Here is a 22,335-nt window from a genome sequence, read left to right as displayed (position 1 = left end):
AGACTGGTATAGAAGTCAGAGAATGAGGAAAATAATCAGAGACGGAGTACACTTGTTTAAATGGTAAAACTTCTCTACAAAATTGTTTGCTTTCTAATAAAATGCTAAAGATTGCATTTCAGCTGGAAGAAGATCTTTATTAAATACCTTTCATTAAATATGTTTTTCAAGTTGAACCAACATAGTCAGATGAAAGCATCACTAAGTTCAGTAGAGTTGTTAGAAGTGAAGATCACTGAATTTAGCAGACCTTCCTCCCCAGGAAGCGATATATAATATTGCTGATATAGCAAAATGGTCTTTATGCTACGTACTGCTGCCGTTTGGGGTGCGCGCGCGAATGATAACAGACCAACACAGCTAGCTGTCTGCTCTTTTGGACGGCTCTTGAGGACAAGGAACCGAACTCTCCTTGGAGACGTGCCCATAGGGGGCGTCACGACGAGCTCCTGCACTTCAAAATTTACCATTCCCTTACACCTGGCCACCTGTTAACCCCCTTCAAAAGCAGGTAAAATGCAAAATTAGATGCATCCAGATTCGTCGTTGAGCAAACTTCCCAACACCTCACAAGTAATACAGTAATAACAATTTTTAGAATCCAGATTTTTCCCTCCTGCGTGCCTTCAGCCAAAATTGTTACCTTTGGCTAAACTGAAGCAACAGCCTAATCGCGGAACCGCGCGAGCATCGGAAGCCACCTTGCAATAATCTAAAAGCAGCGGCTCCTGCGGACAAACACAGCCTGCAAAAGAAAGGACCGACCGGGTAAAGCACGTGAGCGCCCGCCAGAGGCCACGCCCACCTTTAACCCGTGAACTGACGCCGGCGCCTACGAGTTCACTTCTACGGTGACGCATGCGCAGCGTGGAGGGGCCTGCGTTCTGTTGCCGCGGCTCCGGGGTCTCCCTTGGCGCTCCGGCTGGAGAAGGAAGAGAGGGTCGCGCGGGGAAGGAGGACGGTCGGCCCCGGCCTGCCTGAGGTACGCTCCCCTTCCCTGCGCCTGGCCAGGCCCGCGTGTGGCGTCCGGGGCCGGCCTCGTGGCTCGCCAGGCCCTCCCGCTGGAGCCGTGGCACCTCGCGCTTCTCTCCCCGGCTCCCTCTCCCGGCTTTCTCCGCGCCCGCTCGGTCCCCTTCAGCCGCGGCCCTTCCCTTGCTTGGCCGCGTCGTGGGGGTCCTTCCCCAGCTATGGTATGGGGGGGGGGTAGGTAGCCCGCCCTTTCAAGCAGCGCAGTAGAGCCGCTTGAATGGAAGGACTTCCGCCCCACGTGCTGTCGGAGCAGGACTTTATTTATTCTTCAAGGCAGTTCAGAAATAATAATAATAATAATAATAATAATAATAATAATAATAATAATAATAATAATTTATTTGTACCCCACCCATCTGGCTGCGTTTCCCCAGCCACTCTGGGCGGCTTCCACAGAGACCAAAAATACACTAAAATGTCACACATTAAAAACTTCCCTGAACAGGGCTGCCTTAAGATGTCTTCTGAATGTCGGGTAGTTGTTTATCGCTTTGACATCTGATGGGAGGGCATTCCACAGGGCAGGCTCCACTACCGAGAAGGCCCTCTGCCTGGTTCCCTGTAGCTTTGCTTCTCGCAATGAGGGAACCGCCAGAAGGCCCTCGGCGCTGGAGGAAAGAAAGAAAGAAAGACAGGCAGGGAAAAGGGCAGATGGATGGCCGCCCATCATGGATGCTTCAGCTGAGGTTCTTGCATTGCTCACTGATTCTATTCGCCTCGACCTTGCTAACGGTCCTGTGGGGATACCAGCAGTGTCCCCTGCCATCCAGGTTTGTTGTAACCCAGGGGTCAGCAGACGTTTTCAGCAGGGGGCCGGTCCACAGTCCCTCAGACCTTGTGGGGGGACAGACTATATTTTGAAGGGAAAAAAATATGAACGAATTCCTGTGCCCCACAAATAACCCAGAGATGCATTTTAAATAAAAGCACACATTCTACTCATGTAAAAACACACTGATTCCCAGACTGTCCGCGGGCCAGATTTCGAAGGCGATTGGGCTGGATCCTGAGCCTTAGGTTGCCTACCCATGTTGTAACCACTACAGAGAACTCTGGAGAAAAAAACTATGCAGTTGCCCAAGGCGCAGCATGGGGGGGGGGGAGATACGCCCTACACTGTTGGGATGTCACCTTGAAACAGAGATCGTTATAATTGCTACAGGGATGTGTCTTGTACAATGTACCGCACTGAAAGCATAAATGCTTCATTACCCTTTTTAGTAACAGTTGGGAATATGTGCAGAGTATCCATATTCTTTTCCTGGAGATGCACCTTTTTACACTTCTTGCGCTACGTAAAATTTTGAATTTTCCACAATGTGAACCAGCATTAAGGTAGAGAACAAAGTGCGCCCCCACTTACATTGTGATAGTTCTCCTTTCTGGGGCATAAAGAGCAGGGCGTTATCTGAATATTGAATTCAGGATTCAATCTTAAACACATTTACTTAAAGAATGAGTAACACCTCATTGAATAAAGTGGTTGTGCTGTAAATCCCGCTTAATTCAGTGGCGGCGTTTATTTATAGACCACCCTTCAGTGCAAGGCTCCCAGGGCAGTGTACAGTATACAAAATTAAAACAGACAATAAAACACTACATAAAACAATATAAGTCACAGAAGTAGCACCAGTGAAATCCAGCAGAAGGCATGTCAACAACTGCTATATAATCCTCAGGAAGGATACAGTCAAACCTTGGTTGTTGAACGTAATCCATTCTGGAAGCCCATTCGGCTTCCAAAACATTTGACAACTGAGGCACAGCTTCCGATTGGTTGCAAGAGCTTCCTGCACTCAAGCGGAAGCTGCGTCAGACATTCGGCTTTCAAAAACCGGAGCATTTACTTCGGAGTTTTCAGCGTTTGGGAACCAAAACGTTCGAAAACAGCCATTCGGGAACCAAGTTTTGACTGTAGAAGGTCTTCTCCCCAGTCACGCCTGCCTAACTTCAGATGATGGGTCTGGAGGGAGAATCCCAGATAAGGACTTTGGATAAGTCATGTGAAAGAAGGTAGTCCTTCAGATTTGCTTCTATGCCCCACTGTATTTGTGTGATTCAGGGCATAAATTTATTTTTGTAAAAAAATGAATTAAAAGTGGTCATATTATAAGGATGATGATTGTTGCATAGTCTGCATAGAAAATACTTCTATTTAAATTATTTTCAATTATTTTTACAGGGGCAAGATGAGTTTGTTTGGGTCAACATCAGGGTTTGGAACTGGAGGTACCAGCATGTTTGGCAGCACAGCTACAGATAATCACAACCCTATGAAGGTATATAGCCCCACTTTGCATCTCTTTGTTTTCACCTTCACCTGACCCCCATATCCATGCCTCCTCCCTTTTTTGTGCAAACTTCTCCCCTCTTAGAGACCACTCCCATGGCAACCTTCTGCATCTTCCTCCTCCTACACATTGCATCTACTAAGCACCCTTTCCCCTTCCATCCAGTTATGAAGCCATTATTCTGCAGTCTTTTCATAACCCCACTTTCATCTTCACTCCCATTCCCATGTCACCTGTCCCTCCTTTTTTGCAACCCCGCCTTGTGCCCACCATTTTCATATTCACTCAGATTTGTTTTCCATCCTCCTTTTCTCAACTCTCCCTTGCACATAGACCACCCACTTTTCCATGCCTCCTCTCCTCGTGTTCTGCAGCCCCCTTGGCACTCACCCCCTGTGATTATATATGCTGCGGGAGGCAGTGGAAGACAGAAGTGCCTGGCGTGCTCTGGTCCATGGGGTCACGAAGAGTTGGACACGACTAAACAACAACAACATATATAAGAGGAATAGGATTTTGAGAGCAAGCCTGTAAGCTAGCTTGTTCAGTTGGAAGAGGTTAAGTTTAATTGATGGATGTACATATATGGGTGTTTGCCTGTTAATAGAATACCCATTGAGAATTGCTACTTTGAGTTCGGGACTCGATGTTCAAGATAGCACATGGTATCAGGAGTGAAATAAATTGGAAATAAATCCTCCAGTGGGGGCAGGGTGATGATATTCTTTTAGACATGTCTCCAGGCAGATATATTACTTCTAATGTTGATTTCTGTTCCAGGATATTGAAGTTACTTCACCACCTGATGACAGCATAGGCTGTTTAGCTTTCAGCCCACCAACATTGCCGGGGAATTTCCTTATTGCAGGATCATGGGCAAATGATGTAAGTAACAAATGAAAGTAGGTATTGAGGCATACCATGCACTTTGCCTGCACTGTTTGTACTGAATATGGGCAGCTGCTTCTTGCAGACAAAATGTGATAATCTTAATGTTTAAAGCAACTGTGTTCAAGTCTGTCTCAAAGACTAAAAAAGCATTAACAATTTAAATGTTTTAAAAAATATTGGTTGCCTCCTGTTAACAAGGAACATCTCCTGTTATTGGAATAGAGACTAATGATGATTTATTTTGTATATGAATCACTTCCCATAAAACATTCCAAAATAATTGAATTGTTAAAAACATTAACAATTTGATGAAAAATAGAGGTAGGAGTAGTATCTTAGCTTGCATTTCTCTGAACAGACAGATGTTGACATAACATCCTTGTGTGCATTATTTGTTCACTCTTTTCTAATAGTACAATGTTATACATGTCTGCTCAGAAGTAAGTCCCATGGAGTTCACAGGGTCTTACTTCCAAGTAAGTGGATATTGCATTGCGGCCTCAAGGTATCCTGCTTTGGTTGGTGCATCTGTTGCGAATGAAGTTGTTTTAGCAGGCAAATTCTAAAATAATAGTCATGCTATACTGCGCTCTTATTCATACTTAATAAGCTTTTTTGAACAGTGGTACTTACTCCTGGGAGTAAGCATTCATAGGATTAGGTTTGCATCTATTGTAGCAAAAATAAAAGTCCTATGGCACCTTAAAAGCAACAAATTTATTGATGCTTTCATAAATCAGCGTCAGTTCAGCAGGAGGTTCTTTGGCCCAGTGTTTTCAAAACACCTGAAAATCCCCCCAATAATATTTAGGGTAATATTGAGACCCATTGCAGCCCAGTGGCTTATCAAAAGCCTTAATTAAAAACCTAAGGAAAGGGTTCACCAGATGGCTGCAATCTCACTACCTCCATTGTCTTGATGTAAAATGGAAAACTCATAAGACTTCAGGGTTGTTTTTGTTAGAATTCCTGCTCCATGATTGCAGTCATAGGATTGTTGTCTATCACATGATGGTGTATGTTTTGACTCCACAGAGTGGGAAGTGATGGAGTGAGGATGTTTGTGTTACTGGGTTCCGTGAAGTGGGACTATTGTCCTTTGTTCTTTCTCTTTACTATCTCATGCTAGAGAGAGAGGGAGTCATGGTGCAGTGCTCCGTGTGTGTTTATATGTAAATAAAGTAGATTAGCCAAAATGCTGAGTTGCTGAGGTCTGCTATGCAAGCTGCGAAGACTGCGGATTCCTAAGTGTGCTGGTGTTTGTTGGCATCGGTCGCTGTGATGTTCAGTCTGAAGAAAGCTTTTGAAGCTCCTGAACGACCAGGAGAGAGAGAACATGCCAGTCGGGCATGTGTCTCTACCAGGGTCCTACTCGAGTGACCCCTGTTTTAAGGGAAACAATGTAAACAACTGTACATTAAGAATGGTGTACAAATGAATCTTACTTTAAAATTATTCTGTCTCTTTACTTCAGGTTCGTTGTTGGGAAGTCCAAGATAACGGGCAGACAATTCCAAAAGCACAGCAGATGCACACAGGACCTGTGCTAGACGTTTGCTGGAGTGACGTACGTCCTTTTATTGCACAAGAAGTATTCTTAAAGATCTGTAATGTTTCTTTGGGAAATCTGAAGGCTATATAGCGTTTCCTTCAGTGGAGAAGGATAGAAGAGTTGGGTGGAAAAACCTCTTTATAATAACCTGCATCCACTAAATGGTATGATCCTGTCCTGAAAATTCTAATGTTCTTTCTACAATATCAGGAGATCTATGCCCTTGATATGTTGTCACACTCGGACATGTATTTTAGAAACAGATAAAATACTACGGATTTTATATTTCCCACCCACACCTTCTCTTGTCATTATATAGGATGGGAGTAAAGTGTTTACAGCATCTTGTGATAAAACTGCCAAAATGTGGGATCTCAACAGCAACCAGGCAATACAAATTGCACAGGTATGATGTTTTTCATAGTCTTTTATAGAAAAGCTGAATAGAAGTGCATTTAAATGAAGTGCTATTCAGATAAATCTTGAGAGTTTTGATCCATCTTCATTAGAATGGGGAAGCTTTCTTACGCATGGTCTGCATTACCTTAATAGAAAGCTGTCAGGGGTCACATTCTAGTAGTGGGTAGGCTAAACTAAAAAGTGGGCCAAGCCTGCACAACCTATTTCCCATGGATACAGGGGTATATATTTAATTCTTAGTACACTCCAGGTTCACCTATCAATTTTCTCCATAGATGCTTCAAACAGAGCTTGTAAGAAGATAGGAGAGAAAAGCTGTACAGTACCCTTTATATGCCCTAAGTTTTGCAAAAGGCAGAACTTTGCTCTGTCCTCCCATGCCTGTGTGAAATGGGGGGAAGTGCAAGAACGCTAATGTGGTTAGTGTTTGCTTTGCATTGCTGTGTCCATCAAAAGAGAAGGTACAAGGCGAGACCAGGCTTGCTTTGCAAAAGAAGAAAAAGCAGCGGTCTTCATTCCGGTTATGTTTACACCCACCCAAAAATGCATGAATGAGCCTTATTCTAGACATCTTTTAAAACCTTCTTGTCCTTTAGCATGAAGCTCCTGTAAAGACTGTCCATTGGATTAAAGCACCAAATTATAGCTGTGTGATGACTGGAAGCTGGGACAAAACTCTGAAGGTAAGATGTGGATATTTTGATTGCATTAATGCTGCTCTACATATTTGTAGTTTTTTTTATAATGATTTTTTATTGATTTTCCAACACAAATTAAAACAAAACAACACAGTACATAGACAAACAAAACATATAAACATGTATAATTTCAAAACCTCTTTTTCATAAACCTTACTTCCCAGACTTCCCCTTACCTCCCCTTTTCTGCATCTCTGTTTTAAAATTTCTTCAACAACCCCTCGCTCCAATTAACTAGTTACTCATTTTCTTTTTTAGCTTCTTCTAATACCTAATCAATTACAGCTGTAATTCTATATTTTCCTTTCCCTTGACATTTTAGCACTCATTAATTTTACAACAATTCTTGAGATATACTTTAAATTTCTTCCAGTCTTCTTCCACCGTCTCTTTTTCTTGGTCACGGATTCTGCCCGTCATCTCCGCCAGTCCCATGTAGTCAATCACCTTCGTCTGCCATTCTTCCAGCGTGGGTAGTTCTTGTGTCTTCCAATACTTAGCTAAAAGGATCCTTGCTGCTGTGGTAGTGTACATAAAAAACGTCCTATCCTTCCTTGACACCGATTGGCCGACCATGCCCAGGAGAAATGCCTCTGGTTTCTTATGAAAAGTACATTTAAGTATCTTCTTAATTTCATTATAAATCATTTCCCAGAAGGCCTTAATCCTCGGGCAAGTCCACCAAAGGTGATAGAAGGTACCTTCAGTCACATTACATTTCCAGCATTTATTATTGGGCAGATGATAGATTTTTGCAAGCTGGACTGGGGTCATGTACCACCTGTAAATCATTTTCATAATATTTTCTCTTAAGGCATTACATGCCGTAAATTTTATACCGGTGGTCCATAACTGTTCCCAGTCAGCAAACATAATGTCATAACCAATGTCTTGTGCCCATTTGATCTTGGCTGATTTAACTGTCTCATCTAGTGTATTCCACTTCAACAGCAGGTTGTACATTCTTGACAAATTCTTAGTATTGGGTTCTAACAGTTGTTTCTAGTTTTGATCTCTCCATCTGGAAGCCAATTTTCCTGTCTTGTTTAAACACCTCCATTATTTGATGGTAATGAAGCCAATCTCGTACTTTAGACCAGTGTTTCCCAACCTTGGGCCTCCAGCTGTTTTTGAACTACAATTCCCATCATCCCTGACCACTGGTCTTGCTAGCTAGGGATGATGGGAGTTGTAGGCCAAAAACATCTGGAGGCACAAGGTTGGGAAACACTGCTTTAGACTTCATTTTTTCATAACTCTGTAATTTAATTTTTCCACTCTCTTGCTCTAAAATTTCACAATATTTTGGCCATTTAGATTCCATATTAAGTTTTTTCACCTCCTTAGCTTCCATTGGTGACAGCCACCTAGGGGTTTTATTTTCCATCAAATCCTTATATCGGGTCCAAACATTGTATAGTGCTTTCCTGACAATATGGTTTTTGAATCCTTTATGAGTTTTTACCTTGTCATACCATATATATACATGCCAACCAAATCTGATATCAAACCCTTCCAAATCCAAAATGTCTGTATTCTCAAGAAGTAGCCAGTCTTTCAACCAGCAGAAAGCTGCCGATTCATAATACAGTCTTAAGTCCGGCAGGGCAAACCCCCCTCTGTCTTTTGCATCAGTTAATATCTTAAATTTTATTCTGGGCTTTTTGCCCTGCCAGATAAATTTAGATATATCTTTCTGCCACTTCCTGAAACAGTCCATTCTGTCCACAATCTGTAATGTCTGAATCAAAAATAGCATTCTAGGCAATACATTCATCTTAATTACAGCAATTCGACCTAACAAGGAAAGTCTCAAATTTGACCATATTTCTAGATCTTTCTTTACCTCTGTCCAACATTTATCATAGTTATCTTTAAATAGGTTCACATTCTTGGATGTTATGTTAATCCCCAAATATTTCACTTTCTTTGCCACCATTAATCCAGTTTCACTTTGAAACCTCTCTTTTTCAGCATTTGTTAAATTTTTCTCCAAAACTTTAGTTTTTTGCTTATTCAACTTGAATCCTGCTACCTGACCAAAAACTTGAATTAGTTCTAGAACTCTTTTCGTACTAGTGTCTGGCTGTTGTAAAGTTAATACTAAGTCATCTGCAAAGGCCCTCAATTTATATTGTTTGGCTCCGACCTGAATTCCTTTAACCAGCTGGTCCCCCCTGATCATATTTAACAAAACCTCCAAGACAGATATAAAAAGTAGTGGGGATATTGGGCACCCCTGTCGTGTCCCTTTTTCTATAGGAAGTTCTTCAATAACCACATTATTTACAATTAACTTTGCTTTTTGTTCAGAATATATTGCACCTATACCATTTTCAAACCCTTGACCTACCCCCATCCCATGGAGATTCTTCTTCATAAAACTCCAAGAGATATTATCAAAAGCTTTCTCCGCATCCACGAATATTAGTACAGCCTTTGTGTTGATATTAACTTCTAGCAATTCTATAATGTCTATTATATTTCTCACATTGTCTGACAAATGTCTCCCTGGGAGAAAGCCAGCCTGGTCCTTATGAATCTCTTCCACCAACACCTTCTTCAGTCTTTTTGCCAAAATGTCAGCAAATATTTTGTAATCCACATTAAGTAATGATATAGGGCGGTAGTTCTTAATCTGATTCTTTTCAGTCTCAGTTTTTGGTATAAGTGTAATAAATGCTTCTTTCCACGATTCGGGTGCCTTTTCCCCCTCTAAAATTTCATTACAGACCTCCTTCAACGGTTGTATTAACCATTCCTTCAAAGCTTTATAGTATCTGGAAGTCTGTCCATCTGGCCCTGGAGATTTCCCCAGTTGCATATTTTGAATGGCCCCCTCTATTTCTTGTTCTGTTATTTTCTCATTCAAAACCATTGTACTTTGTTGTGAAATTTTTTGTAGTCCATATTTCTTAAGAAAATCATCTATTAATGCTGCTCTACATATTTGAAAATGTTTTCAGCAGATTTTGCGTATCATGTATTATGCAGAAAATAGTGAGTTCCGTGTTTTGTTTTGTTTTGTTTTGTTTTGTTTTGTTTGTAGCATTATTGTATGTGTTACAATTGTATGCAGGTTTACTTAGAAGCAAGCCCTGCTGCATTCAGTGGGCCTTTCTTCCAAATAAGTGTGCCTAACATTTCTGCTTGAGGGTGCGAGGTATGAACTGGAAGCTCCTGGTTGTAATCCATGCGAGGCCATGAGCTCCCTCAACAAATGACTGTTAAAGGGTCCACTTGCTGTACTCCTTTGGTGCCCTAGTTTGTATCATAGGAGTAATCATAGTTCCTCCCTTAAAAGGTTGCTCTAAGAATGATAAAGAATGCATGTGAAATGCCCAGAGTCCTTAGCCAGCTATACAGTGCTTGTTTATATAGTAGTATCTATTATTAATATGACTTCAGTGTGTAAAAGCACACTGAAATGCTTTGAGCAAAGTCACTATTTCAGCTTGCAAAGATTGTGACAAAACCCATACTCTCAGTTCATCCTTGAGACCATCTTTGAACCAAAACCCCTCACCCCATTCATCGTTGTATTGACTTGCAATACACAGGCTTTCCAAAACCAGTCTTAGTTAAGGACATGGAGACAGCATAGTCAGTTTTGCTAAGATAGCCTGTATAATACCTTCTGTGTGGGATTGTTGATGTTTTTCATTTTTTAGTTCTGGGACACCCGATCACCCACGCCAATGATGACCCTGCAGTTGCCTGAGCGGTGCTACTGTGCTGATGTAGTAAGTAAGAGATCTTTTGGCGTGTGTTTGCATGAAAACATGCTGTCATTTGCCATTTGTTTACCTGTCTTTCTACCACAGTAATTAATATGCTGAGTTTGTATTAAGTGTTGCCGTTATCATTTTAGGCAAGTGCTTTTACTGTTCGTTTTGACTTCATGTAAATTTTGATTCAGATGATAATTTAAAAGTTTTATTTTCTACTTTTTACTTTAATTTATCTTGTTTCAGGTATACCCCATGGCTGTTGTAGCTACTGCAGAGAGAGGCTTAATAGTTTATCAGTTAGAGAATCAGCCTTCTGAATTTAGAAGAATAGACTCTCCACTTAAGCATCAGGTAATAATTAAACTTGAGTTAACTTGTCTTGACTTATAGGAAGTTGGCCTTCTTTAAGTTGTGCTAAATCAATACTTTTAAAAATAGTATTTCTAGCATTTGTTCTATGTATGTGATAGATTTTTTTTTTAGCATCATGGGCCAAATTCTATAATTTGTTTACATAAATAACTGTCATTATCACTACTGGGATCTTAAATTTTATTCTTAGCTGTTCTTTTGAGAGGGATAAGAATCAAAACTGGTTGGAAGAATAGCTTATTAGAAGAACCCCCCAAAATGACTTTGCCAGTATATATCTTATTGCAAGGAATTTAAATTTGATAATCTAGAATTCAAAAACGCTACTTCAAGTGTTTAAGAGAACTTGAGCTTACACATATGGAATTGTAAAACACTCTTTTCTTTGGCACGCAGACCTCCATGCCATAATGCAGATCACTGTGAAAATTTCTTCAGTTTCTGAAAAGGTTTGTCTTATGGCATGGTGGGCTACCATTTGAGAAATCCAAAGTGAGTTACTTGAAACTTGGCCCTCATCCATTGAGTGCAGCCAGAAATTGACGCCTGAGAAATAATTACTTCCCAAAAGGCCTTGAATATTTGGACCTGTTCTTCCCATTGGGATTTGAATCATACACAATTCCTTGGCAAAATCTTTGAAAATCCTGTTAGAGGTCTCCTAACTATTCAGTCGCTTTCATGTTGCATTGACCCTGCTAATGCTTTAGGCTTGTTTGCTAGCCGACTGGAGTTGCAATCCTATATACACTTATGTGGGAATAAGTCCTATTGAACTTAGTGGGATTTGTTTCGGAGTAGATATGTATAAGATGGTGCCATAAAATGCAACCTCTATCCCCCATTTAGCACCGCTGTGTCGCTATCTTTAAAGACAAAGTGAACAAGCCAACAGGGTTTGCCCTTGGAAGCATCGAAGGAAGAGTAGCCATTCATTACATTAACCCACCAAATCCGTAAGTATCTTGAAATGGGCTGCAAGCTGCCCACGTAGGCTTGCATGGAACATGGGCTTGTAGAAGTAGGTAGTCTGTTGCGTGTAATGTGAAATGACAAATGCTTTTTTTTCTTCCAGTGCCAAAGACAACTTCACCTTCAAATGTCATCGTTCCAATGGCACAAATACATCTGCACCTCAGGATATCTATGCTGTAAGTATTTCGCACGACATCCAATAAGGATCCTCCAGGGCTGCTGAAAGTTATCCAGACCAAGTATAGATATGATGTCAAATCTGGAGTCTTCGTTCTTTGACATTTTGTCCCTAAAGAGAAATTTTGCTTCTGTCTAAAGGCAGAAAACTGACATCTGTAACAATCAGAATGTGAGTCGCTGAAGAATTTGTGCCTGCTACGTTTTCAATCCGATTTTTTTTTCTTATTCCAGTAAAATGCGTTCTTGAGTGAAGAAAATGACATTTCCCCATGCCCTTGGGACAGATGGTCAGATACTTCTCTATATAATAGCCAGATTCCAATATTCTCTCCTAGCATTTTGTTCCGCTTTAGCATGTTTAGTAACTGGGACTTAGAGCTACGGATTCCATTGAGTTAACTAGGACAAAGCAAATGGGACCCGGTTTGGGAAACATTTTGGAGGGGTAAACCCCCTACCCCCCAAAGAAAATACTGGGATTACCAGGCCAAGGATATCGCTTGAGTGTATATCTTGATTTTCTACCATAAGATCTAATGCACACACACCTTTTGTTTCTGTGGGGTAAAACTTAAAGTTGCACGTGGCAGTGTTGGGCCCAAAACCTGCTCCCCACCCATAAAACTGGGTGTCCTAGTCACTTTTGGCAGACAGCATGGGAACAGAGACCAGTATTCATCTTATGCAGCTCTAGCAGATGTCAGTGGAGGGAAAACTTGTTTGTGGTAGTTCTCCCCACCTTTGCCGAAACAAGGACCCAGATTCTCTAGCATAGGCACTGAGAGAGCTTCTGGCTTGGAAAGAGGGAAGCATGCCTTACCCCTCTTTCTGGGCCTGGAGGCTACGGTTTGTTGGGGATAACAGCCGGTAGGGCCAGCTTTTAAGAAGCAGTTCAGACTCCACCTTGTGCTTAGTGTAGTGGGGTGGGTGAGGAAGGACCAAAGAACAATGGTTCATCTCCTTTCCTCCTCCAGTCCTTCCCGGTGACCATTGCCTTTGTGAGCAGAGCTAGTTGTGGTGTCAGGTCTGCTTCAGTGGTATAAAACTGGGAGGTGGGGGAAGGGTGATAAAGTATTTTGGGGAAATATTGGAAACTGTCAAGTAATAGACCTTTTTTTTTACATGAATGAACTTTGCTGTTTTGGTCTGAAATGACTAAACAAAGCTTGCGATGACTTTTTAAAAAAATACATAATTCGCTTCCTTTCCGAACTTTGTTGGTTCAGCTGTTAACTTTCAAACTGATCCATATAAGACTTTTGTTCACTTTTGGAACTGGTGTTTGAATGTCAATATTTTCCTCTTCCTTCCTCATCCCTCTTTTGCTATCATGTCTCTTAGGTTATAAGCCCGAGAGCGCAAACTGATACCGTGTATGTCACTCAAAATGTTTTCCAAAGAGTGGCATGAAAATGCTTAAATTAAATTTTAAATGATTACTTTGAAGGTTAATGGGATCGCCTTTCACCCTGCCCACGGCACCCTTGCAACGGTAGGATCTGATGGCAGATTCAGCTTTTGGGATAAAGATGCGCGGACGAAGCTAAAAACCTCAGAACAGCTGGACCAGCCAATATCTGCTTGCTCCTTCAACCACAACGGCAATATATTTGCATATGCATCTAGTTACGATTGGTCAAAGGTGAGTTGGCTGAAACGTAAAGAGCATCTTTTAATAGATGTTGTTGGAGAAATTTGGCATCTCAGTTAAACTGAAATATCTAGAAAGAGAAGGAAATACACCTAGTACCATGGCACAATATCTGAATGCAGCCAGAGCTCCACTTACTTGCAAGGTGTTAAATAAAATACTTGGTTAAGGTTTAATTTGTTACTGCTGTGTAATACAACTGTATTTAACCGTTTTTGCAGGGGCATGAATTCTATAATCCGCAAAAGAAGAACTATATATTTCTGCGCAATGCTGCCGAAGAGTTAAAACCCAGAAATAAGAAGTAGTGAGTATAATTCGGACCATCCTTGTAGCACTGCTTTCTTGCCACATGCCCCCTCCTCATTGATCTCTTTCCAGTTGTCTGTCTTGGATTGGTAACCCTTAGCAGGGGTCTCTGTGACGGTTACCAAAGTACATTCTTATGGGCTGGAAAAGTACCTTTTGACTAGTATGTTCCATGCTGCCCAGGAATGCCTGACATTTGCATGAAGACTTGCCAGTTTTCTTAATAGTAGCAAAATCCCTGCACTGGACCAAGAAACAGTTGTTGCATCCTAAGTACTTGCCAATAATTTATGAATACTACAGAACAAGTGTGCTTTGCAATAATTCTCAGCAAACCTTTTTTTCTTACTGGATTGAGAATTGGGGGCTAATGAGTGTTGGGGAAAGTCAGTTTTTTGTGATTTTAGATTCTTCCGAGGTTTTCTTTTTCATAGAATTGTAAATTTAATATTAATCTGCTGCCAATGTGTACCCTTTTTTTTTTGGTCTTAGACATATTTTTCTACTCGTGTATGCGGGCTATGTCCTGAAGGCAAAAAAAATCCCAGAATAAACCGAAATTAAGTTTTGATGCATTCTAGGAATAATTCAGTTCTGATTTCACTGCAAACTGTGCCTAGATTGTGGTTTTGAGATGTGGGCGACTCACCAGGGGGATAGAGTTGCATAGCACAAGCCCTCTCTGGTGATACATTAACATGCAACAGTGGATAAAGTGACTGCAGACCCAGGGACTCCGTGCCATGTAGAAATACTGTTGTGCCTGTGTTTCCGTGAACTCTTGCCTGGTCATTGGATGCAAGATAGCGGGCGAACAATACAATGTCTCTGCATTGCACTGTGCCCATGTCTGCAGTAGCAAGAAAAAGAAAGGGCCTTATCATAGCTAAAAGGACAGTTTCATATACATGTGCCACATAATGGGACCACTTCTGTACCCTAATCTGTGTCTTAAAAGAGCTGCAGATGCAACTATTTTCAAGTAGAGAAAGCATTCCTAACTCCACTAATATTGCATAGCGCTAGGCGGGTAAACCTCATCGGAACACAACTAAGCAGAAATGGTGCAGAGGCTTATGTAATGTGCATCTAGTCCAGGCTTATTCACATTGGGGAATCTGCTGTTCAAAACGTCAAAGGATTTTCTTACAAAAAGCTCGATGCCGATTTCCGTTTTATAATGAATGGAAGAAAGGGGGGGCTGAATTTGTATACAAATACGCTTCTGTCAGAATTTTTTCTGTAAGCACATATGTTGTAAAACTCGCTATGATTTAAATAAAACTGTTTTGAATTTGAACAAAACCTTATGTAAGTACTTCAGTTGTCGGCGCTGGTGAACTGAGGGATCAGAGGCAAAATATTTAAAACCACTCTTATTAAATGATTTCGTGGAATCTCAACCAGTCTCTTGTTTTGTATGGTTCACAAATTAATGTCTGCTGCTGAGCTAAAGAATTCAGTGGCCAACGTCCACTGATATGCAAGTGAAAGGCCTGTTCTTTTTAAATAGTTTTTTGTTTGGCAGCTGAATGTGAGTAGCTCCCTTTTCACGGATAGGAACATAGGGAGCTGTTGAACTATTTGGCCGTCTAGCCCAGTATTCCCTCTTGTGGCTGGCAGTGTCTCTCTGGGCTTTGCAACAGAAAGGCTTTTCTGAGTCCTTCCACCAGAGATCCTTTTAAATGGAGAGCCAGTTGAGTTGAACCCAGGACCTTAAAGCACATGCTCTACGCATGAGCTATGATGGTTCCATTATGGTACAGATAGCCTGAATTCAAGAACGAAAAATAGGTTCTATGGAATCTCTGATCAAAAGGGCCACTTTCCACAAAATGCAAGGATGCATGAAAACCATTTGACCAATACCTTGCTTAAATGGTTCTTAACTTCGACATGGGCTTCTTCAAATACTGGCATAGTTTCCTATAGGGCCATGTATCACGTGTCTGCCAATTCTATATGTGAAGGTCCTGGGGAACCAGCATCCATATGACAATATTATATCCTGCATTTTGTATAGCCAGCCCAGAATTGTCTGCTCAGAAGGCCTTGGAGATGCATGTTGCTTATGTATAGCTGTATTCACAATGGCAGTGTGGTATACACCCAGTACTTTGGATGCAACTACAGTACTTTGAATAGCCAGTAAATAAGATACTGTAGCATCAAACTTCTCAAGAGGTGAAACTGATACAGAATTAGAAGCTTCCAGTGCCAAATTCATTACTTTGACTATCAGCTCAATCTTTTTCTCAAGTCAAGCTCCCCTTGTGCTGCTTCTAGTTGTCATGTACAGTTAACTTTTAGCCACTAGCAGTTCACGCCTTCTTGGTTAGGGCTGGGTGTTTGTTTTGTTTTTTTAGCGTTCATGTGCTGCTGAACTGCAAATGGAGTATTGCAGACTTAATGCTTATTCTTTCTGATTATAAAAGCAACACCTTTCATTTTGCAGTTAAATCTTGTGGAGGTCAGAAGCCTAGCAGGTAACAACGGTGTGTGTACGTGTGTGACCTGTGCAGAGCAAATATTCCCTGGCTTCACTTGAGCTATCGCCTGCTTATCTGTGTAGTAAATTGAGCATAGTATATATTTCCCTTTTTTAGTGAGTGGCGTGGCAATTTAGTGAAACCCCACGATCGACACATGCAGTATTGATGTTCCTTCCAAAATGGTTGGTGAAATTGCAGGAACAGACTGGATTTTACTCTGTAATTCTGGCTCGCTTTTGCAAGAAAGCTTAGCATTATGTTTGCATTATGCAGTTTTAAGCATCATGCTTATTTGCTAGCCTGACTACATTTGGTGAGATGGTTGCTGTTCTCTCCTGGGCACTCACATGGTGATATATATTGACATTCAGATATGAATCAGTCCTTTACTTCCTTTTTGTGTATGTGAAACCCAGGTCGGTGCCTGATAAAGCAACTTATTTACAACCACTTTGCAAATCCATACTGAAAGGGGAACTTGGAACAGATCCAGATCTTCCTTTCTTTTTACCACCCTCTTGGTTTTTATCCTTGGGAGCAAGTTATGAGTATAGCGTAGAAATGATAGAGCTGAAATGATAAACTTGGTTCCCCAAAGACTTTTATAACGAGGTAGCAGGCTGCTATTTTCATATGAGTTTTAGTTGATTATATGAGCACATTCCTTCAGAAATGCCCTCATTCAGGAATCTATATTCTGTTTACCTTTTGATGCACCTGCAGGGAGTATCACTTGCATTACGTTTCTGTGCTTTGTGAGTGAGGAGAACAATTTGAGAGCAAGTCCATCCAGAGTTAAGCAGAGTTTGATTGCCTTTTTATGCATGCTGTGCATTAGCTGATATAGCTTTCTGAAGATAAGTGTCTTGGCTTTGTGGATGAGGCAGAAAACGAGAATGGATTCTTCCTGTAGCCTTCATAGTTATTTTGAGATGAACGTGATAAACTAGGAGTGGACTGATTTAAATTGAAGTTTTAAATCAAGTTTCCCATTTGCACACCAGATATTTCATATAAAAAATAGTTATCACTGAAAGCTTGATTTATAACTAAATAAGGTTCTTAAGCTCTATTGAAGGGTCTATATTGCTGTTTTTTAAAAAATTATAGCATTTTTATTTTAGCAAATGGGTACAGAATACACTGCTTATTTATGATATTTCCATGTTGTCCCAAAACCAATGAGCGCAGCTACTAGTTCTCAGCTATTTAGCAACATCTCCACCTTGCTGTAAGAGATTCTGGAATTTATTCTGCAGTGCATGCTGAGTTCATGCGGGACATTGCCCAGGCCTATTGAACATCAACATTGCCCCCCATATCAGTCAATACTCCTATCATTCCCATGGACTCCAGATTTCAGGGAGAAGATCACTTGAAATGTCCAACCTATATTTCAGGAAAGTTGTTCTCCGTTGTGCATCTTCTTAAGGAACTGGCTTCAAAAAGAGCTGCAGAATTTCCCCAAACACAGCATGAAAACTAAAATAAAAAATATCCTAAAGAATCAAACGTATAGGAGTCAGTCCCTATGCAGTAGGGAAGATTAGCCTGTGGCTGTCTAGATTTATTTATTTTGTAAAATAAATGAAATGTATTTTATGGAACTTAGATGTATTAAGTTGTTAAGGCTCTAAATGCAGCAAATAAACAATAAATTCATGTAGCATCCCTGGCATAGCCAGAAGCAGAGAAGGAAAGTGAGGAAGGGAAAGTAGGAATTGCAAGTCCCTTTTGCCATCCTGTTAAACCGAAGGGCTTGAATTAGCAGCATGGTGTGGCTCAGTCTGTCTGCGAAGTTATTTCTAAGCCCTACAGGCTTGTTAGCGCTTCCTTTAAAAAACCAAAACAACGGCACTGTTGTTCGCCTTTGTGCTAGGATTTATGCTGTAAAATGTTCTCTCCCCACTGTCTCCTTTCCAGTGTTTTAGTAGAAATCTTACCCATACACAACTCTTGAGGGCTGTCATGCTCCTTGAGTGTTTGCTTGGACACTAGTGGAACAAGGTTGAATGAATTAGCCCCTGGAGTGCCTCCCTATTCTATTTCTAATCTAAGGTCTTTGAGGGCTGGAGTTGAGTTTTATAAATAAGCACCCTTACGAGTCCCCTTGTTCTTTTTTTGTTTTGAAGGTACCACAGGAACTTCAACTGAGGAAGGTGTCTCTCTACCCAGAAGTTAGCTAGCCTTGCTTGCCACTTGGGCTTCTTCCTTGTGTCATCTTACCTGTAGCAGCCAAAATGCTTAAACTATACTACTGGGTTTTTCTTCTCCTCCTCCTAAACCTTTTTATTGATATGTTTTTGTTCTGTGGGAACTGCCTCTGGTTTTCCTTAAACTCTCCTCCTATGGGTTGACCTATGTCAACATTTCTACCCGCTTCTACAAGGGCGTATTTTTGAGTCAACTTGCATAGGATTGCACAGTAATGGTACATGATACTACTAGCAGACGCTTTAAACTGAGCTATAGAACATTAACAGGCAGACTATCGCCTGTAGCTTAAGAATGTGCACCCAAAGGCTCACATAGCTGAACAACAGGTGCAAAATTGTATCATCTGCCTTCTCCATCCTTGCCAAGAACAAAACAGTCTCCAGTTCGTTTCCAGGGCACCTTGAAACATTCATTGGAGGCTTAGCAAGGGGCTTCCTTCCATGATCAGTAAAGGTGTAAAAGCATCCTCGTCCCTGACATGGTCTGAGGGTGCATGATGGTCCCGTTCTGGTCAGTGCCTGCATGAATAGGAGACTGCTGGAGAACCTCATTTGCATCACCTTGCGTTTCTTGATGGGAAAAATGTGAGATGTAAATATAGTAAATAAGAGATAAACAATGGTCTGGCCAAGGCTACTGCTGTTCCCCTGCAATGTGAAACATCTGTATTGCGTAACTAACTTTTCATGTGATGGTGAGGATCAATGGTTCCAGCAAGCACCCTGCATGAAGTGGGGGAGGGGGGATGCTGTAAGAAAGCAGCTCTTCCTCAGCAAGCTGGTTAATCTGAAGAAGGCTCCCTACTTGCAGAATGCCTGGAGGCTTGCCATCCCTGATGTCTCCCTCTTCCCCTACCCCTCCCTTGGCCAAAAATAATCATTTTCAGTTGCAATACATTCCTGCATCTTCACTGCTCTGCCTTAAGGTCTGCTGTATGCGACCACCCTCTACGCCAGTCACAATAACAATCGGCCATGAGAAAAGACACCAAATCTGAATCCTTGCTTTTTCTAACGTGTATTGGTTTAGTTTATGCCTGAGGAAAAGCCTCTGGCGTTCCCTTCCCTTCATCATTCAGGCCTTGCTTCTTACCATAAATTGGCAAATTGCAAGGAGAAAGGGGAAAAGAATTTTGTTCATGCTCCCTTGCTCTTTCATTCAAAATAGTATTCCTAGTTAATCTGGGCTGGATGTCCAAAGGCCTTCTGCAGCTAGCCACATTTAAGTGGGTGGTGTACAATTGGACCAATCTTTGTGATCCATTGTACATGTTCTAGATTGTATTTATGGTAATATTCCTGCACTGTCCAAGGGTTAGCTGAGGTCCTCTATCACCAACTCTGCGTAAACCCTGCCTTCTAATGCATTTATGTGATCTACAAGGGCTTTATGAGGTGATAAGTGGACTGTACCACAACAGATTGTAGATAGTGGATCATAACCAAATGTCCTTCCCTTAATCATCATCATCAGTTCTGTGCATCAGAATCCAGCCTTATCTCTGATATGCTGGTTTTCTATGTGCTTGATTTTTCTATTCTTTCATGAAGATATGTTCAGCCATATGCTCTCAGTCTGAAATGAAACAGTCCACTGCAGTTTTACCAGCTCTTTGGTGTGAATCAGACCTAATTTTGAAACCTTTAGAAAAAAAAATTCCACTAGCACATTAATGCTTGAAACACATTTTCCAGTGATCTTGCACTCCAAATGAGTGTTCTCAATCTTTTGACGTATGTAAGAATCCAGTCTTAATCCAGATTGAAAGTAGTCAAATTTATGACTTCCGTTGAAGAGAAGTAACAACCTTCATTTATAAAAAAATCTGGCCCACCAGCACACACACAAACCCCACCCTTCCCCCCATGTAATATGCCACACATTGTAATCTTGATGACAAAAAGAAATGGATCACAGGACTGGTCACAAGCAGTAAAACTTGAATTTATGTGACTTTTTTGTATAAATCTGACCTGTGGGGTGAATATAATATGCAACTAGGAATAACTGTGATCCCTGGGTTATTGGTTTAAGATTAAATCTGCTAGAAAAAGCAGTCCGTCATGTCACTTGAATTTATAGCAAAATAAAATGTGCAGGATGGCTATCTTACGTTAATTCTGTGCTTTCTTCCCCAGTGGTTGTGAGGAGAGAAGAGAGTGCGTTGCATTGAACTCTTTACTAGTTTATCTCCTCTTCTTAGAATTTAATGAAATTACATCCCACCTTTTTCTAAAGACAAAAAATTATAACATCGCCCAAATGTGTTTGCCAAAATAGCCTACCTGGTAACACAAAGTATTATAAAGACAATATATTGGAATCCAGTGAATTGCTTGCTGGAAAAGTTACAGGATATTTGATCTAGCATTTATAGATACATAATCTTAAGATGTGCACAAATACCAGTTTGGATTCTTGTTTTCTTTAAATATTGCATAAAAGAGACTTTTGGGCTGCAATCCTATGTTCATTTACCTGGGAGTAAGACCCATTGAACTCAACGGGGCTTGCTTTGGAGTGGACATAATATTACACTGTTAAGCTATTTAAAGTTTATTTTTTTAATACATTGTTGGCCCACTAAGTTTTGTGTAGGTCTTAATCCTCAGCAAGCATTCTTCCTGAATGGGCTCATCTTGTCCTCCTGGAAGTAGCAACTGCCCGTTCACTCCCCATATTTCTCTGGTGGCTGTGTAGATTGAGCCCCAAAGCCTGCAAAAAAAAGCACAGGTGAGAGCAGAACAGTCACGTGGTCAGACTGCCATTTAGCTTTCGATAAGCTTTGCAGAAGGGAAATAGCCGCTCCTACTCTGTAAGAGCAAAGAATCCAGGAGGGACCTCAAAAGATTAATAAGCCTGTTGTGCCATAAAACCTATTATGGGTCACAGCCCACACTGTCAGATGCATGATTCTAAACCTTAGGAGAATTTCTTGAAAGGTAAGCGCTGTTTCACAATGGAACCAACTTCCTTGGGCACCAGTGGACTCTCCATCAACAGACGATTAAAAGCTGCATCTTGCGCTGGGTAAATGAGCTTACATTGGCAGTTGTAAACCTTTATTTGGGCCAGAAGATGGCAGCATTTGTATCCGTTGAAACTTAACTCAGGATTCTTCTGGAGGGCTCTGCATTCCGCTGGATGCTAATAAAAGCAAAAATGAAACAAGAAAAAATAAGACAACACAGACTTCCATGACTTTGGGCTTTATTGACACCAGGAAACAACAAGCCCCCTCTGAAGTCAGATGCCTTATTTTTATTTTCCTGATAATTATAGGTGACTGCTGGAATCACGTCAAGTGCTTTCCCATTGTGTTCCAGGATTAGCTCCCAACTCCTTCAGCAGCTATTATAAGTATTCATTTCTCTCCCTCTCTGCTAAAAAAAAATGCTGATGTATTCAAAGAGCAATATATATTTACAAGGGTTCCAATCCAATCCTAGTCAGGGTTCCAATCCTCTTTCAGGATATTCCATTCCACCACCATTTCTGTTTCTTTGTTTTGGGTATTTATATGCTGC

The 22,335-nt window shown here is 41.0% G+C and overlaps 1 protein-coding gene and 1 long non-coding RNA gene across 4 annotated transcripts in view; one reads left to right on the top strand and one right to left on the bottom strand.

The window, feature by feature from the left end:
- The window catches only part of LOC309373290, a 252,764-nt gene that overhangs the window by 2,326 nt on the left and 228,103 nt on the right, over positions 1-22,335 (bottom strand). The gene's annotated exons all lie outside the window — the stretch shown is intronic.
- RAE1 (ribonucleic acid export 1) lies at positions 832-20,913 on the top strand. Of its 3 annotated transcripts, XM_081917180.1 has the most exons (14): positions 832-982; positions 3,212-3,308; positions 4,101-4,205; positions 5,686-5,778; positions 6,083-6,169; positions 6,780-6,866; positions 10,553-10,624; positions 10,856-10,963; positions 11,834-11,940; positions 12,060-12,135; positions 13,587-13,781; positions 14,012-14,097; positions 16,555-16,585; positions 18,724-20,913. In XM_081917180.1, exons 2-13 carry the CDS (start codon positions 3,219-3,221, stop codon positions 16,556-16,558), a joined length of 1,110 nt encoding a protein of 369 aa, XP_081773306.1. In that variant the 5' UTR covers positions 832-982; positions 3,212-3,218; the 3' UTR covers positions 16,559-16,585; positions 18,724-20,913. The 3 variants fall into 3 exon arrangements, with proteins under 3 accessions (XP_081773306.1, XP_081773308.1, XP_081773307.1); XM_081917182.1 differs by lacking the exon at positions 16,555-16,585; XM_081917181.1 differs by lacking the exons at positions 16,555-16,585; positions 18,724-20,913 and having other exon boundaries at positions 14,012-15,502.

Source organism: Podarcis melisellensis, assembly GCF_964234715.1.
Source record: "Podarcis melisellensis genome assembly, chromosome: 6".
Lineage (NCBI taxonomy): Eukaryota > Metazoa > Chordata > Lepidosauria > Squamata > Lacertidae > Podarcis > Podarcis melisellensis.
The sequence above is the reverse complement of the archived record's forward strand: the minus strand, read 5'-3'. Positions and strand labels throughout refer to the sequence as shown.

What these genes read in the sequence shown, in the direction of transcription:
- RAE1 (XM_081917180.1), top strand. Translation starts at nt 3,219, where the DNA reads ATGAGTTTGTTTGGGTCAACATCAGGGTTTGGAACTGGAGGTACCAGC. An exon ending in TAGACGTTTGCTGGAGTGAC is followed by an intron (nt 5,779 to 6,082) that starts GTACGTCCTTTT and finishes GTCATTATATAG; the next exon opens with GATGGGAGTAAAGTGTTTAC. An exon ending in TACATTAACCCACCAAATCC is followed by an intron (nt 11,941 to 12,059) that starts GTAAGTATCTTG and finishes TTTTTCTTCCAG; the next exon opens with TGCCAAAGACAACTTCACCT.